Source organism: Podarcis melisellensis (genome assembly GCF_964234715.1).
Source record: "Podarcis melisellensis genome assembly, chromosome: 9".
Taxonomy (NCBI): Eukaryota; Metazoa; Chordata; class Lepidosauria; order Squamata; family Lacertidae; genus Podarcis; species Podarcis melisellensis.
In genome coordinates this window covers 65,598,168-65,616,688 of record NC_138541.1, presented here as the reverse complement: position 1 = coordinate 65,616,688, position 18,521 = coordinate 65,598,168, and the positions used below count along the sequence as shown (strand labels likewise).

Genomic DNA, 18,521 nt, shown 5'->3' with positions numbered 1-18,521 from the left:
GGGTTGTCTTCTGGCAACAGCATCAGTCCATTGGGGCTTAGAGTTAGCCTTCAAGGTAGCCCGTGTCATTTAGGTCACATGATTTCATTGAAAGCAAATGATGCTTTTTGGTGATTGGGTAGGAATTTGTTGTATAGAGATTTCTGGTGTTCAGACATTACAGAAACAATCTCCTGTTCCAAACTCCGAATGTGTCTGCAGTCTTATGCTATAATTTGCGAAGTGAAAGTATACCACCTCTATTAATTATGGAATTTACTTAAAGTGTCTTTAAGATTAGTGTGCTGATAGCTTGATTGAAAATATCAGAAAAGTCCTTCAATAAAGTCACTTTCTAATACGCTTTAGTATCACAGTATGCAACTAATATGTTGCTCCCTTCCCCTCCAAAGAAAGCAGGAATTGTTTCTTACAAATTTCAAATTATTTAAGGTTTTAGAGTCGGGGTGTCAAGATGAAAGTAGGCTTGGACTATTTGATTCAGCTATTCTGTGGTTTATAGATTCTTTTTATTCTGGTCTTGTATTGAGGGTACGCTTTTTTACTGTTGAGTATAAATTGCTCCTAACATTCTGAACTGAAAAGTAGTTCCTTCTAGCTTTAGATTGTTACAAATTCAAATTGCTTGTAAGTGAAGGCAAGGTAAATGTGTTCTTCAGGATCTAGTTCTCTGCTTGAATAAGTATCGTGTATTGCACTGAACAGTTAATTATTATGCTGTTAATATTCCTAGATCCATTTTTGACACAAAGTTAACATCAAAAATCTTATGGAATATGTTCTTCTGTCAGTACATTGAAAAGTCATAAAAAGTAGTACCTTGCTAATTGAGAGCTACTGTTTTGTGCAGACAGAATTTGACTTCTTTCCCAGCCTGTTCTTCACACTTTGGGCCTCTTCTGGCTGGATCTTAGTTGCTGCTTTATCACTGTAAAAATAACCTACAGATTATTGGGCACTTTGTCATACATAATTTAATATTTTATGTAACACTTCCATTGTGCAGATGCTATGCTGAGACCATTATTAGAGACATAGGTATCATTTTCTTAAGCAGCAGTGCAGCATATTTGGAGAAAATTTGATTGATGGGAGGCTTTGAAATTTACTTTGAAACCTAAGGAGAAATTCCATCCGGTGAAAAATAATGCATGGCAGATACACACTTAAGAGGGACGATGGACACCAGCAGGAATATTCGGGGGGGGGGTCATTGCCATGCTTTTATAAGATGAACAGCATGCATTCATATCCAAGGATTTAATTTGGTGATACCACATTTTTATAGGGACGTGGGTGGCACTGTGATCTAAACCACAGAGCCTAGGGCTTGCTGATCAGAAGGTTGCTGGTTCGAATCCCTGCAACGGGGTGAGCTCCCGTTGCTCGGTCCCTGCTCCTGCTAACCTAGCAGTTCGAAAGCATGTCAAAGTACAAGTAGATAAATAGGTACTGCTCCGGTGGGAAGGTAAATGGCGTTTCTGTGCACTGCTCTGGTTCACCAGAAGTGGCTTAGTTATGCTGGCTACATAACCCAGAAGCTGTACACCAGCTCCCTCGGCCAGTAAAGCAAGATGAGCACCGCAACCCCAGAGTCGTCCACGACTGGACCTAGCGGTCAGGGGTCCCTTTACCTTTACCTTTTTCTAATCAGTGTTTGTTTGAATACTGTACCCTCTGTAAACTTGTGGAAACAACAATGAAGAACTTGGACAGGTTGCAGAGAGAAGAGGGACATTTGGAAGCTTAGAAAACTGCTTTGCAATGTGAGGTTCCTGCGGCAAAATATTCCTAGGGCAACCGTCCAACTGTACCCTATAAAGCAAGGGTGGGCTGAAGGTAGATCAAGATCTACTGGTAGATCTTCGACTGATTGTCAGGGTTTTGTACTTTCAGTTGTTTAACAGTACCAGCAAAAATTAGTTTCTTTGCTAAATTAAGACTAAATTAAGAAATAAATAAAAGTAACCGGGAATGTATTTTTGCAGGAAAGGGTTAAAATATCAGTGTTGTTTTGGACTGAAAACCAATTCCTAGGTTTCGAATGTGCTCAGAAGCATCCCCCTATTTAAAAAAAAACAACAGCCCTATGTCTCTCTTGCACCTAGCTCTCTTGAGTAGATCTTGTGGTGCTAACAGAGAACAAAGTAGACCCAACAAACCTCAAGTCTGTCCACTCCTGCTCTAAAGTATTTGAAGACATGGTATATTTGAGGATGGACTCTTCTGTATTCCTTTTCTAGTGGCCCACCAGTCATTTATCAGCAACGAAACAGCTTCCTCAGTGGAAGGGGATTTAGAAGCAAAGAAATAATATGAGAGTGCAAGTATTATTTCTCCTTGCCTCTATCTGTCATCAGGCAAGTTGACTACCTGCCCCAAATAAAAGTACAACTTGTGCATATATACAGGTAGAGGGGGTGACAGCACACAGAGATGAAGGGCACTGGACTCTGTCAACTGTGCTTGAAGAGTTAACACCTGAAAGAGTAACCAGATTTCTAAATGTCCCAAGTGACGGAAGTTTGATACTGGTAAGCTTGTAAGAGACTGCTTAGAACAAAAAATTATAGCTGTAAACTTGTGATGTGTTGCTTGTAAAAGTTGCCTCTCTGATCAGAATACTGTATTAAATTGGTTTACTTCCCCCCAAATAAATCTTGACTTGGTTCACTTTTTTTTAAAAAGACATTGGTTTCTTCTTATTTATTTACCCAATTTATAGGCCACTTGATCCTTTACACATCTATATGAAACTCATACAAAAATGTCCCATAGTTTTTTAGAAACTGCCAAGTTTGTAGAGTTGATAGTGCTTTGTAGCCTTTTAAGTATTGTCCCACATTTGTAAGAAAGTCTTACATGGCAAATATGAATTCCTTTTGTGTGAAGAGGTAAGAAGGCTTCTATAATCTGGATCAGTAGTTCTGTGTTTTCTCAGGCTGTTGATACATCACAGATTACTTATACTGCCACGTGGAGGCAAGCAGGTAGGCTTGTAATTCTTGTGGGATTGTTTGCGAGCCTTTATCAGGGCATATAATGGTTTGTGTCCAGTGTATCTAAGAAATGTCCTCCTTCTTTATGTTCTGTCTTGCACACCAAGATTTATCAAGAGTATTTTACTGACTGAATTAATTTTGTGCCGTGGAATCAGGGTGTTTATAAAGAGTTTAATTGCTTGACTCATAACTAGGAATCTCTTCTTCCTAGACATTTATTGGAGCCTAAACTGAGGATTTTTCAGAAATACTAAGTAAGTCTTCATCATTATTGTGTCTGCTATTTGATAGTTGAGGTTAGGTAGCACAGAGCTTATTTGTATGTATTTACTTTCTGTTACAAAACCCCATTACAAGTTGAATTGACTGTGAGTTAAGTTTGGCTACCCACTGAGATTTGTAGTTTTGGTCATGCTAAAAATGTGAATAAACAAATAAGCACCTCTGTTTTTTATTCAAAGGGAATGGCTAGGAAATTGGCTGTACAGTACTATAAGTGTTGATTACTTGGTATCTTACTGTGTTTAGGCACTGTACAGCTATTGAATATATTCCTGAATATAATAACAGTAAAACAAATGAATGAAATAAGATGATGTGCTAAAAAGAGTGGATTTGATAACAGCAGTAGTTGAGGGATCCACAGTATAAACTTACTACCAAACTTATTAACTTTTCTGTCTTCAAATGTAGATAATTTTTATCATTGAAAAATATGATAGTATTACCTGTTTGTTTCTGCATTTGGAACAAAACCTTGTGAACAAAAATATATTTACACAATCCTTTGAAATTCTGACCTTAAATCTTCTCTCCAGTAGCATAAGTCATGAGCCATTGCTTTCACAGTTAATTTGGTATAGGCTTCCCTCCCCACTTCCTATTAAACAGTACAGAATGGGGAGGAATTAGCAAAAGCGGGGGAATGGGTTTGTGGCTGATCTAGTGTGGCTTTAGAAAAAATAGCCAAACTATTGTCAAATGAAGTAGGTTCAGTTCCCCACTGAAGCTGGGTAACTTTTATATGCATCTTATAGGTTATCATCAGTGTTAGAAACTGAGATATGAAAGCTAGCAGCTAAATGGCACCTTAAACCTAGGTTATGGGCGCAACAATTGAATGTCTAGGCACACTTCTTTTACAAGAATACAAAGCTGAAAATGAATGAACAGCTAAAATCTTAATATTCATTTTTCACATGCTCTAGTCCTCATCTGAAGACTGCAAAAAAAGAAAGCCATGCTTCCCCTGTCCACCTCCCTAATATTCTTAAGAGGGTATCTCCTATAGTTTTCAGAGAGTGACTGGAAGTGGGGAGGCAGAAAAAGATCCTCCTTTCCTTCCACTCTGCAGTTTTAATCTGAAATCTTAGGCGCAGTACTGCGCCCGAAGCTCAGAAACTGCTCACGGTAATGAAATTCCTTGTCGCAAAATGTGCCTAGAACGCTGGTTATCATGATATTCATTTTAGAAAGCTCTTTATGAACTTTTATATTTATTAAATGCTGTAAAAACTAGGAAGTGTTATAAGGAAAGCTTTTCTGAGGGAATAGAGAACAGAACAGACTGATAGACTACCTGATTAAAGAGAGGGGTATGAATGGAGCAGGCAAGAGTGTATATGTATGCTTTTCATTAGCATCTGAGAAGCAAGGTGGCAGCTGTTGAAACAAAGTTTTTGAACTCAAGTGATATACATTCTTGTGTATTGTTGCACATCATCTCGGGCACTTAAAAGTGGATTGGTAATTCATAAACACAATTAACATCACCTTGCCTGTTCTGCTGCTTCTAGTTATTGTTGTCATTGGTGATTTAGATTGGCAGGTGTTGTCATAATGAACTATTATTCTTTTGTCTTGTTCTTTGGATTGGTAATCTTAGTTGGTGACTAGAGACTAGGTTTTGTAACCTGCTATAGAAAGCTCTTCAGTGCTTGACTTAAATAGCTTCTGGAATGCTCAGGCAGGTTGCACCACATAAAACCAGCAGGAAACATGCTCTCTCTAATTTACTGTTCAGAATTTGTACTAATAAATGTATTCACCATTGTGAAGCAATCCTTAAAAAAATTACTCTTCTGTATTGCCTTGTGCCATGTTGAAGTAGTGATCACTCTAAGACACTGGGGCAAGAAGTATGCTTATAAGTATAAAGTGCACAAGCTATTTAGAGCTTTTTAATTTAAAACCATCACTTTAAAACATGCCTGTTGTGTGTCTTTGAAGAAGTGTGTTAGCTAATTAGGATTCTGAAACATTCCATTATATGTACAACGTTAATATTACTTTATGTTGCAAGAGTGGAAATATGCGCAGGAGCTAAGAAACCTTAGGATTTTGGTCATAATTGGATGGTAGAACCTGGATGTCAACTCTGAATTACTGATTATCACATTTCTCTGTTTTTAAATACGAGCTGTAGAAATTAGAGGGTTCCAGGTGTGTACCTGGGATGGTACACACCAATACATTAAAATAACACTTTAATGCAAGAAAATCATAAAACCAAAAATATGAATAGAACAAGGGTCAGAATATCGGGAGGTTACTAAAAATATAATAATTCAGCAGCAGCCTAGCTCTTTGAGTAATCATTTCTATAAGCCTAAGAATACTAATGCATTACAATATGATGCCTAAAATCAGCTAGCATAAGGAACAGTCTTATCCCTATGGAGAAGGAATTCCATACCTTTTGTGCCACAACAGATAAGCCCTGCTCTTCATAACTACACTGCAGAAAATAGCTGTAAATAGAACTATTGGGTAGGGTCTCTTCCAGATCTTACGCCATTGGTTGGTAGGTACTAGGGGAGCTGTATAGAATTTTATAGACAAATGTTAGTACCTTAAATTTGACTCAGTAGCAAATAGGCAGACAGTTCAGGTGTCAAATAGGCAGTCAGCAGCCTCTTCTGCACCACCTGCAGCTTCTGGACAGACTTCAAGGAAAGTCTCACAAAGAGCACATTGCAGTAGTTTAAATGAGAGGTTACCAGAGTATGTATTAACATAGCTGAGCTATCAAAGTCCAGGAGCAACTGTAGCTGGGGAACAAGTCAGAGCTGGACATATACAGTCCTTGCCATCTGGGCTTCAAGGACATATGCAGTTCTTGACGCTATCTGGGCTTCAAGTGATAGCAGTGTTTTGCCAAGAGCTATTTACCTGCTCCTTCAATGTGAGTACAACTCAGTCCAGAAAGGGCACTCTACCCAACTCCAGATGCAGGTGGTGCTGTGGTCTAAACCACTGAGCCTCTTGGGATTGCTGATCAGAAAGTCGGCGGTTCAAATCCCCGCAAGGGTGTGCTCCCGTTGCTCTGTCCCAGCTCCCACCAACCCAGCAGTTCAAAAGCACACCAGTGCCAGTAGATAAATAGGTACCTCTGCGGTGGGAAGGTAAACAGCATTTTTGTGTGCACTGGTTTCCGTCATGGTGTTCCGTTGCGCCAGAAGCAATTTAGTCCTGCTGGCCACATGACCTGGAAAGCTGTCTGTGGACAAGCGCCTGGTCCCTCAGCCTGGTCCCTCAGCTAGATGAGCGCCCCAACCCCATAGTCACATTTGACTGGACTTAACCATCCAGGGGTCCTTTACCTTTATGTTTTTACTGATGACATAGTACTTCAGATCCCGGGATGACAAACTTTAAAAAGCATTGGAGACAAAATAGTACCCTATGGAACCCCACAGCACAAGTGCTGGGGAGCTGAACTGCTACAGTCTGGTACTGGTCCTGCAGATAAGAAGAGTAGAGCCCTGTATTGTGGTGCCTCTAGCTCCTAATCCACAGAACTCATGCCAGTCAATATTATGGTTGGCTCTTTCAAAAGCTGATGAGAAGTCAAGGAGAACTAGCACGGTCTCACTCTCCTGATAAAAAGGTCACCAATCGGGGTGACCGAGGCCATTTCCATGCTGAACCTAGGCCTGAAGCCAGAATGAAATGGATCTAGATAATCTGCTTCATCCAGACACACCTAGGACTGACTAATCACTACCTTCTCAATCATCTTGCTCCCATAAGGGACATTTTTGACTGTGTGGTAGTTACCTAATATCACTATCTCCATGTAGGACCTCTTGAGAAGGAGCCTCACCATCTCCAGAGCAATTGGCTGCACCCTCTTCATCATAGAGAATCAATCACTCCTTAGACCCACTCTCATGTTGTTCCTGGGTGGCTTTTATTTGCCATAATGGACTTCATTTTTTCAAATTGCTACTGTCTTCATGTCTTAAGAGGCCTTGGAGTGACTAACAATAAATTTATTTATTTTTAAATGCTATTCTGAAAGTGCTAGGAAAATATTTATAATCATTTCTGTAGTGGGATCTTGAAGAATAAGTTAAACAGGCTTAGGTTAAAATAATTTTTGGTTTTTATTGGAGCTTGCTTTTGCTGATATTCTGTCTTCCTTTGGTGTCTAAGCTCCCCCATCTGGCAACACATTGCACTTTTCTTGGCTTTCTGCATCTGACAGTGGTTGGTAGCAAATTCCTTTCTATAATATTACATTACTGCACCACCACGACCACAGGAAACCTGTTAGGCTTCCAAGCACTTTTAAGAGCTTAGTGAAATATTTGGATTTGGGTGAGAGGATGAGCTGCTCCAATGCTGGATTAGTCATGCAGCAAGGTTAAATGACCTGCTTCAGATGGTACTGGGGAGGTCGCAGGTAGATGAAGTCAGGAATTAGTGTCTGTCTGTCTGGTTTAGAATTTTTTGTTTAAAGTATTGGTCCTAGAATGGGGCCAGTGCCTGGATAGCTCAGTTGGTTAAAGAGTGGTACTGATACTGTAATGCCAAGGTTGCATGTTTTATCCCTGTATGGGACAGCTGTATGTTACTACTCTGCAGGGGGTTGGACTACATGGTCCTGAGGATCCCTTCCAACTCTATGATTGTATGATTCTTTGATTTCCAATTAATTTCAGCCAGCAACATGTGTTAAGACATCCCTGGACAGCTGGCGTTTTGTTTTTAGACAGGAATCCCCTTCCTGTCTGTCTGGGTTGACATTAACCCCTCATTCAGATAGAGACATGTGCTGTCTTGTTCCAGCTGCACTTAGTGACTGCTTGTTGCTATGCAATTCCTGGGTTTCCAGTCAGCTGGGTACAGCAACAAGGTGTAGGAAGCAGGTGATTAACAGCTGATCAGAATGGTGTATTGCGCCCAGGGAGGGAAGGGTAGGGTTAAGCACAAGTGCCGCCCCATTTCTGTGCTCCATAGAAAATGGTGAATTTTGTGGAAACATTTTGTGGATCCTTTTTCTTTAGCTTAAAAAAACTTTGCAGCTACAAGTTGCTACAAGTGGAGCTCCTCTCAGTAGCTGGCAGGTGGTGGCTGCTAGTTTCCTTCTTCAGAAAGTCCTGGATGCATTAGCCACTTGCTTATTTGTGAAAGCTTGTCCCCCACCCCACCCCTGAAATTCCTAGAATGATACTGCATTCAGGAAAGTTGCGGGAAGTGTGTTGACAGGTGGGGGTGGGGGAAGCTAAAGAGAAGAGCTCTGATATTGCCACTGTTTTACACAATATTTTGAATGAATTTAGAATTACTGAGCATGGCATGTCATTATTGGTCCATTTACCTTTATGTGCTGAAGGCTGTTACCTACAGCAAAAGTTGAATATGGGAAAATAAATGAGTATTGTCATTTTAAACATTTCTGGAATTTAAAAAATATTTATCTGGGTGAACAACATGGATTAGAAATTCATGAAATTATTATCGGATATATTGGTTTGCTTATGCAAGTACTACTACTTCAGACCAATTTTAATTATTTCATTCAAACATTCATTTACTTTTTTGGGTCATGACTTGAGTGTAGATGAATTATTTGATTAACTTTTGTGCTTTGTCTTGAAAAAATGCAATTGTTTCTAGTTGGAGCAGTGTGCGCTCTCTGCCTTGGGCTGAATTGTAGCATGAATGAGGTGGCAAAGCTTTTGGAGTTCACTGGAACTCCTACTGCCACTTTTTAAAAAATTGAAGTAGTTATTAGAGTGATTCACTGGGTGCTTTGTCTAGGATTAAATTCCTTTTTCATCTGCTGGATTTTGTTGCTGTTTTACCAAGATATATATGGGTGATTGAGCTGAATGGAGTTGCTCTCTCTCAGTTCTGGTCTTCTGGGTGCTTGTTTCAGAATCAGCATAGATTTGAGGGTTGGGGAGAAGCAGTTGCTGTCTTCTACAAGAATTCTGCCTCTCCAGTCTTCATGTTGGCTTTGAGTGCCAGTTTTGAGTGTTTGTATATTATGTTACATACTCAGGAAACATTAGGATCCTATCAGAGTATCATTCACTCCACTGCTCACCAGTCTCTTTAGCTGAGCTGGGAGTCATAGTCTCAGATTTGGGGTTGAGGACTGCTGGGATGATTGCCCTGGGGGACCTCAACACCCATGCTGAGTGCCTTGTCTGTGGTGGCTGAAAAGTTAATGAGTCCCGTGACAGTCGTGGGGCTATTGCAACATGTCATCAGCCTAATACATCCTGGACAGAAGGATGGTGGTCTGAAGGTAGATTTTATTTTGACTCCCTTGTTATGGCTGGACCACATTCTGTGGAGGTTTAGCATGTTGCTTTATTCCTTCCATGGTTGGAGGAACCTATTAGAATAGTCAATCCCAGAGACTAATGGATTCTGAGGGATTTTTGAGGGATTTTCAGCTAGTGTGGCTGATACAGTGGTACCTCGGGTTACATATGCTTCAGGTTACATACGCTTCAGGTTACAGACTCTGCTAACCCAGAAATAGTACCTCGGGTTAAGAACTTTGCTTCAGGCTGAGAACAGAAATCGCATGGCAGCAGTGGGAGGCCCCATTAGCGAAAGTGGTGCTTCAGGTTAAGAACAGTTTCAGGTTAAGAACGGACCTCCGGAACGAATTAAGTACTTAACCCGAGGTACCACTGTATTTTTGTCAGAGTCCTGATTACTTTCTGGAATACAGATGGAGGACTTGGGCAGTTAGCATAATCGCTCCCAAGTGCCCTTTTGCAAGAAGCAGAGCCCATTAAGCTCCTTAGTATACACCTGAGCTGAGGGAGGGAAGCAGTTTGGGAGACAGCAAGAATGCAGATGGAGAAGGACTAATAAGTTCAATCAAACAAAAACAAGAGCACACTCTCTGTCTATCTGCCTATTTTGTGTCATGAAGGAGGTGAAGAAGCAGTTTTTGTCCACCACTAGTGAAGCACTTCAAAGTGTTTTGGGGCCCTTTGCAACCTGGACATCCCTTGGAGGCACACAGCATCATGTTTGCTAGGCACTTTGAGGACATTCATCACATCGTTGATGCCAATATTATTGCAGATCAATCAACTCAGTTATCTAGGCCAACTAGTTCAGTTTTATTGGGTGACTTTTGATTTTGTAAGACATACAGATGTGAATGTAGGGTGCGGGTGGCGCTGTGGGTTAAACCACAGAGCCTAGGACTTGCCGATCAGAAGGTCGGCGGTTTGAATCCCCGCGACGGGTTTCCTGTTTCTTGGTCCCTGCTCCTGCCAACCTAGCAGTTCGAAAGCATGTCAAAGTGCAAGTAAATAAATAGGTACTGCTCTGGCGGGAAGGTAAATGGCATTTCCGTGCGCTGCTGTGGTTTGCCAGAAGCGGCTTGGTCATGCTGGCCACATGACCCGGAAGCTGTATGCTGGGTTCCTCGGCCAATAAAGCGAGATGAGTGCTGCAACCCCAGAGTTGGTCACAACTGGACCTAATGGTCAGGGGTCCCTTTACCTTTACCTTTTTACAGATGTGCATGTGGTCCAGGTTATAGTAGGCAAAAGACTATTGTGGTTAAGACAGTGAGATTGGAGCTACGTTCTTCCTGCCACATCTGCCAGTGGTAAAATAATGTAAACGACAACAAAGTTGCTGCAGCTGTTAAAGGTAAAAAAAAACCCACCTCTCTCATTGGCAATTACTTTGCTGTATATCTCTTAAAACCTGAGGGAATGCTTCTCCATTTCACCACTAGTGAATGGGACTTCAAAATTTGGGGGGCTTTTGGGCTCAAGCATACGCTGCATATTACGAAAACCTTAAGTAATACACCTTTTTGAGACAGGGAAGCATGTGTAAGACTTTTTTCTTTTGAATTTTTAGTTTCCGTTTGTTGAGACAAAAAGACAATTGCTGATCTTTCCATTTCCTTTTGCAGTAATTTAAAAAACTATTCTGCATTTGATTAACCTTTTTCCATGTTGCCATGCCTGCTGCAGAATATTTAAGTTTTGTAGAAGATCACAGGTGCGTGAGCAATTCCACTGGGGCACTTTAGACGTTACCACCACATGTTGTGAACTCTTTGGCAAATTTCTAAATGCCTGGCAGAGGAATAAGTGACTTCTCTAAAGCACGAGTGAATGCCTTTGAATATGTAGCATTAGAAATAAATTGGACCATGGGAGAAAAAATAAACACACCATCGTAAATAAAGGTGAAAAGCACACTACTATTGCATTGATGTTTTCCAGCAAAACAGCAGCCATTTACGTAAATGGAGCCTTGGACTTTTCAACTTGTTTGTAGTAAGAGTAAAAGTTTGCTGGGGCATGGCGGTTGTTGTCCTTTTGTCTTTACATAGTGCCGTGATGTGACATTTTGCCTGTCCATGAACTTCTAAAATGACTGAGGTGACATGGTCATAGAAAGGTTAGTGCAGTTTAATAGAAATGGTAGTGGATCTTATGATAGACATGGGCATGTAGTCCAATTTTTTTTAATTTTGTTGTGGTTTAAATGAGACAGAGATCTTTCTCTCTCAGCTTGTGTAGTATTTGATTGATATCACACAACAGTGAACTCTTGACTTTCACTTGAAACCACAAAGAAATGATGAAAAGACATCTTTACAAGTCATGCACAAAAATGCCTTTTGAAATAAAGGCCTTACTGTTGATCATCACTCTCTTGCTTTCTCATATTAACAATGTTCAAACTGCCATAATCATTCTATGGTTATTTAATTTACACATGGAAAATGAAATAAAGGGTGGAAATTTAAAATGGCAAAATGAATTTTAAGTTCTTGGCATCCTTCTGTCTCAAGAGGCAATGGAGTGTGCCTCCAGGGGTGAAGTCAAATTGCTGCGTTGTATGTATGGAGGTCCTGGCCTCACTGATGTGGTCCAAAGGAAAGCAGATCCATACGTTTGGCACCAACGTGGCTCTGTAGTTGCCAGTAATAGGGCTACAATGTACCATCCAGCCATCTTGGAGACTCTTCTCCAGATTAGTGTAGGGTTTACAAATATTATTATTATCCTTTTCTTTTCTCGGAAGATATCCTGCAAGGCAGTGGAAGTTTAGGATCAGAGTTTTCCATCTCCTAAATGGGCTACCTTCCTAGTCTGGCAAGCCTCACCTGCCCCTCACTTCCCTCTATAGCACGTTCAAAAAATGCCCTCTTGACCATTAGATCCACTGTTCGGTTTTGTCTGCTCAGTTTACCAGAGCCTGTCTTTACATGCAGGGAAAGATCCTATCTGAGGGTTTGAGACCCATTGGTTACCCTCACCTGGTTTAGCTGGCCAGTTGGAGCCGTTTCCTGTGGTGTAGCTACTCTCGCATACTGAGAGCTTCTAGGAGCCACGGGTAATAATAATAATAATAATAATAATAATAATAATAATAATAATAATAATAATTTATTTATACCCCACCCATCTGGCTGGGTTTCCCCAGCCACTCTGGGCAGCTTCCAACAAAATATTAAAGTACAATAGTCAATCAAACATTAAAAGCTTCCCTAAAGCTTTGACCCACAAAACTGAACATAACTGTCTATGTATGCAACTGTTCAATAAACTTGTTGTTTTCTGGGGCTGAAATAGCAGTGGTGGAAGATCAGGTTAACTTATACGTATTGTTCAAGTCTGATTCATGTAGATAAAATATAAAACATATGTATGGGTGGGACATGAAACTCCTCAAGAGGTCAACAAATTTTGGGAAGCTTCAAGCTGGGGAAGAAGGGATAGTTCCCAATTGGAAGTGAACAGGGGAATGAAAATATTCCTGAAATTTCCCTGAGATGCAGAAGCTATGTCTGTTTTAAGTTTTTAAAATACTGTGAAAAATGGGGTCCAGGTTGTTCTTGCTTCCCCATTGCATGTAAGGCATGACATCAGACTTTGATTATATGCACCTCGCCTGTAATAATATATTTTGTCATTGGTATGTACTTTCAAATGCCTGTGTCACATCACATGTGATGTTATACGTGTAAGAGGCATTTACATGATATCTGAACTCATCACATTTCATATGCTCTCTATATAAAATGTGGCATGTTAATGAGCATAATACAGTTACCATTTAAGTATGGGTGTGTGAATCAGTCCTATGCATCTTTGCAGTGCCCTGTTTGAAGTGAATTGCGGTGGAATATGCAAACAATATCAATCAATAATTTCTGGAATCTTTTTACTAAGAATCTTTCCAATGCAGTCATTATTTTGCCGTCTAGGTTTTGCAGCTTTCCATTCAGAGGGTGTAATTTCCTGGTGTTGGCTTTTAATATCCAAAAAACAAAGGCACTGGTGTTCATCAAAATACAACTCTTCATTCATTTATTTTTCATAAAGCAGCTAAAGGAGGAGGCAAGGGCAGAGGGTGAAGAAAGAGCTGTCCTTTGGACGCCCTGGGAATCTCAGCAAACTTTCTGCACCTAGAACTGGGTGCAGCTGAATGGGGCACAGTTGTGGGCAGCCTAAGGAAGTGCCATCCACCTTGGGCCTGCCTGTAAAAAGCAAGTCTAGAGTGAGAGACTAGGGTGATGTCTGCTGTTTGCAGAAACTCTTCTCGTTGTGCGATTTTTGTGGGTGAGCTGAAAGTTTGTTTAGACCCTTGGTAAAAACTGGGAGGATGGTTGTATCAGAAGGAAAATGAATTGATACTGATTTTTATATATTGGCAACTTTTTATTAATGTAACTTTTTAAATATGTAACTGTATTCTTAAAGTGTTTTGTTTAAAGTGTCTGTTGTTGCTTCTTTTTTGTACACTGTTTAAAGATGACAAAGATACTTTCCAGATTACTTGTGTATTACCTTCAAGCGATCAAGTTGGAAAGCTTTGGTGAACTGGAAATTTATTTATTTTTTTAGGTCATCTGTTTGTCACAATGAGTAGGTGAGGTAGCCAAAATATTTGGACTGGTTTTTAACTCAGACAGTCAGAACTGTTTGCGAGAAATTATAAAAATTACAAACGTTATAGAAGTACGTTTTAACACAGGTGGTCTCTAGCACACAGGACCGCAAGTTGTAGAAGTAAGTTCTGTCAATATGTTGAGCTGGTGTGTGTCTGCGTGTTGTATGCATATATAGATTATTTCACCACAGATAATTTTTGCAGTTATGTGGTATTTAAGTACATAGGAATCCTAAGATACTAGTAACAGATTAATTGGTAGGATACATATTATTTATATAAAGATAATTGAATTTACGTTTTATTTTCTCAATGATAAATCAGTTACTTGGTTAAGAAAATGTAAGGAAATTGATCAGTTTATTATGTATGAAAATGGAGGAGTTATTAAAATTTCTAATTTAAGAGAGTTCTAGTTTTAATTTATGTAGTTGATTAGAACCGCATTATTTGTCTAGGTTGTCAAAAATCTGAATTATGAACTGATTTATTAGAATTAACGATGTCTATATAAAGCTCAGAGACAAATAGGTGTTTGAAATATGACCCAAAAGGCAGAAATCACAGTCTAAGAGGATCATCAAGGAAAAACTTTAAACAGAGTATAATTTTATTATTATTAAATTAAAAGCTTCCAAGGCCAGAGCCCCTTAGGAGATGTTGAAGAGAGAGAAAAGGTGTGGAAGAATAGTTATGTGTGAGAGAAAGGAGGCAGCAAATGAAATTGGATGAAAGGGAGAGAATTAGAAAATAAAAATTTTCATCTGAGCAAATTTAGGACTAGGAAATAAACTATTAAAAGCTGAACACAATCTTCAGCCTCAAAGGTAGACTGCTTGAGTGAAAGGAGAGAGAAAGCTGATTGAAGAATGAAAACTATGCTACTATAGAAGCATTAATGAAAGGAAAAGAAAATACATTTTGAGACAGGATATATCTTAAAATTAACAAGAATCCCAGAAGAAGACCACCACCCATTAAAGGATACTTAAAACTTGGATCAGACTATAGTTGTAGAATGCACTTAATATTTAAATGTCGGGTTTCAGTTTAAGCAAAAATAAGTCATAAGGTATTAGAGCTTTCTTAACTGTGAACCTTTATGAGTAAGAAATCAACATATCTATCCAGATCTACACTAGAACTTTTTTTGAACACTCGCTCTCTGAAAATTCAGTGAGATTGAGAATTAAATGTTCGAGGCATAGGGTTGTATTAAGGCTTATGTGGAATAGACAGATTGAAATTAATGAACCTAAGTCATGTCCATTAACTTCAGTGGGTCTGCTCTGAGTAGGACTAGTGTTTAATATTCCCCATAATCTTCTTTTTGTTAAGTTACAGGCTTTTCTTAAGAAAGAATGGATTATAGCTGACATAGAGGAATTAGTTCATGGATATTAAGACTGACAGAGCCCAGGCTGCAGCAGTCACTGAATAAGGATGAATAAAAACCCTAATGACAGAGAATGTTGAAGATTTAACAGAGGCTATAATTGGCTGTGTGGGATGTGGGTGGCGTTGTGGGTTAAATCACAGAGCTTAGGACTTGCCAAACAGAAGGTTGGTGGTTCGAATCCCCGCTATGGGGTGAGCTCCCGTTGCTCGGTCCCTGCTCCTGCCAACCTAGCAGTTCGAAAGCATGTCAAAGTGCAAGTAGATAAATAGGTACTGCTTTGGCGGGAAGGTAAACGGTGTTTCCGTGCGCTGCTCTGGTTTGCCAGGAGCTGCTTAGTCATGCTGTCCACATGACCCGGAAGCTGTACGCCGGCTCCCTCGGCCAATAAAGCGAGATGAGCGCCGCAACCCCAGAGTCGGCCACGTCTGGACCTAATGGTCAGGGGTCCCTTTATCTTATAATTGCCTGCATTCAGAGAATCAAATCTTATATTTGAAGCCAATATATAAACAGGTTGCAACACTACACACCTGTTTATTATCGTCCTTCACTCAAGCTAGCAAATAAGCCAGGAACCTCTGTTAGCCAAAGCTTGGTTAACTGGCTTAATAGTTACAATAGTTATAAACAGTGTTCAAAAGGTGACAGGTGCATATTGCACCTGGCTTTCAGACACTTGTGACCAAGTGCAGATGCCGGTGCCAGGATGGTGCCTGAAGTCTCCACCATTTGGAGGTGCATGCCTGGAGATTCTTGTTTCCACACACTAGCAACACATCCTTTAGAATCCTGTTACGTTTTATCTGTACAATCAGAATGAATTTCAGAAACCCAAACTTTGTATTGAAAAATTTGACATTTGAGCCATCTCATCCAAAAATGGCAACTAGGCAATCCGTTTTGGCGACTGTAACCCTGTTTTAAGGAGCAATTTTTCACCTAGCTTATATATCTTTAGTTTCTAGTGCTGGTTATAAATAAAAAGAGCCAGGGCCTCCATGTTTGGCAGCCATTAACCACAGAGGGCCTTCTCGGTAGTGGCACCCTCCCTGTGGAACGCCCTCCCACCAGATGTCAAAGAGAACAACAACTACCAGACTTTTAGAAGACATCTGAAGGCAGCCCTGTTTAGGGAAACTTTTAATGTCTGATGTATCACAGTATTTTAATTTTATTTTTTTTTGGAAGCTGCCCAGAGTGGCTGGGGAAGCCCAGCCAGATGGGCAGCGTATAAATAATAAATTATTATTAATTATTATTTTCCTGGTTTGGACGTAGTCGAAAGCTATGGGTCATGGCTTTCTGATGTACTTGCCTGCTCATGTGAAGGAATGAACAAAGTGGCAGTTCCACACATTTGCTTGCTTGCTTACGGAGTGAAGCAAATATTCTCCTTTTTATTTCTCATGCTCTTTACTTTTCTAATATGGATTTGTTAATGCAAAGGAATTTCTGTAAATTATATTTATTCTATGTATTGAAACAGGTTTTCCCAATAATTTTCCGGATAAATTTGGACTTGGGGGTTTGTTTGTTCTGTTGCCATAGTGTGATAATGGTCATGCATCTGGAGGTGGTTCTTCACACAGGGGGAAAACCCCCGCTATAAATAAGTCAGAAATTAAATCGTTATAACAAAAGAAAAGAAAAACCCTATGTAAAAACACTATAGAAAGGTTTGTGCTCTCTGGTGCCATCTTGTGTTGCATATTTATAATGCATTCAAATCACTGTTTTTTTTTACTAATGTAGCTGAGTCCTGGGTTTTCTTTTACTGCAGTTACTGTTTTTTGAACTGCTAACTGATGTTAACAGTCATAAAATTTTGATTTCTTTTATTCCAACAATGTGAATTTTCGTATGCCTTTTTTTAAAAAAAAAACTTATGCTGCATAGCACGTCCATGCTAGAATGAATGGTTTAACTGGGAAAAGTGAGAGCTGCCATTTTTAATAGGGCTTTAAAGTTTGGAGAGATCCAGGAAAGGGTAGATAAGATCTGCATATTTTAAACACTTCTTTAGCAGGATTGTGCTGCTCTGTTAGGCTTGCAGATTGAGTTAACAGTTCATATACTCTGTTAGCTGGACAGATTGAAACTGCAATCTGTACATGTATACCTTGGAGGAAGATATACTCAACACAGTGGGGCATACCTCTGAGTAAGAAATGCTACAAATGACTGTTTTGTGTGTTTTTTTTTGCTTACAGGAAATTTGGTGAGCGACCTCAACCTAAACGGCTCACCAGGTAAGACATAATTATTTGTGTTGCTAGAGCCTAGTTTATGCAATTAGTGTCTTAGTTCCTTCAGACTTTGGGCAGGCAATTGCATGGTTCACTGCTGTTAATTCATACGTTTTTTGAACTATGTATGAAGATCTAGTTGTCATAAAAACAGGTTGTAGCTTAGCCTTTTCCCAATATGCTAAATTTCTTTGTGCAAGTATATCCCCCCCCCCAGAGAAATTACATTTGACCATGTAACTCTATTCCTAGCTGTCATTTGAAATGATATACCGGTACTCTAAGAACCGTTTTACTATTGCATCTGTTATTGGAATGAACTAGACCTAAATACACAGTGGATTCCTTTCTTGTCCCACCTTGAAAATACAAATATTATGGCAGTATATTGTAAAAAGAAGGGTGAAGTGAAGTCAATCCAACTATGGAATAATTCTTCACCTCTGCATTTTTATTAGGTCAGTTTTCAACCTAAAGGTACCACATTTATTAATTTCCAATATTTATAGACATCTTTTTCAGCCTTCAAAGTGAGTGTGGTATTAAACAGCACAATAAGATGCATTCATACAATTTTTTATATTTATTTATTAGATTTATATACCACCCTTCATCATAAGATCTCGAGGCAGTTCACAGCCCATCAAGTACTAAAATTATGAAATGTTTGCAACAACAACAAAATGTCTT

At 39.6% G+C, this 18,521-nt stretch overlaps 1 protein-coding gene across 6 annotated transcripts in view; it reads left to right on the top strand.

The window, feature by feature from the left end:
- The window catches only part of RBPJ (recombination signal binding protein for immunoglobulin kappa J region), an 85,638-nt gene that overhangs the window by 44,836 nt on the left and 22,281 nt on the right, over positions 1 to 18,521 (top strand). For 4 of the 6 annotated variants that reach the window (XM_081924545.1, XM_081924547.1, XM_081924546.1 and 1 more), the window contains exon 2: positions 17,796 to 17,834. In XM_081924545.1, the coding sequence (XP_081780671.1) occupies positions 17,796 to 17,834 (39 nt within the window). Of the gene's footprint in view, positions 1 to 2,108; positions 2,535 to 3,213; positions 3,257 to 17,795; positions 17,835 to 18,521 lie in introns of those variants that run through there. The other 2 variants (XM_081924548.1, XM_081924549.1) reach the window with 2 other exon arrangements.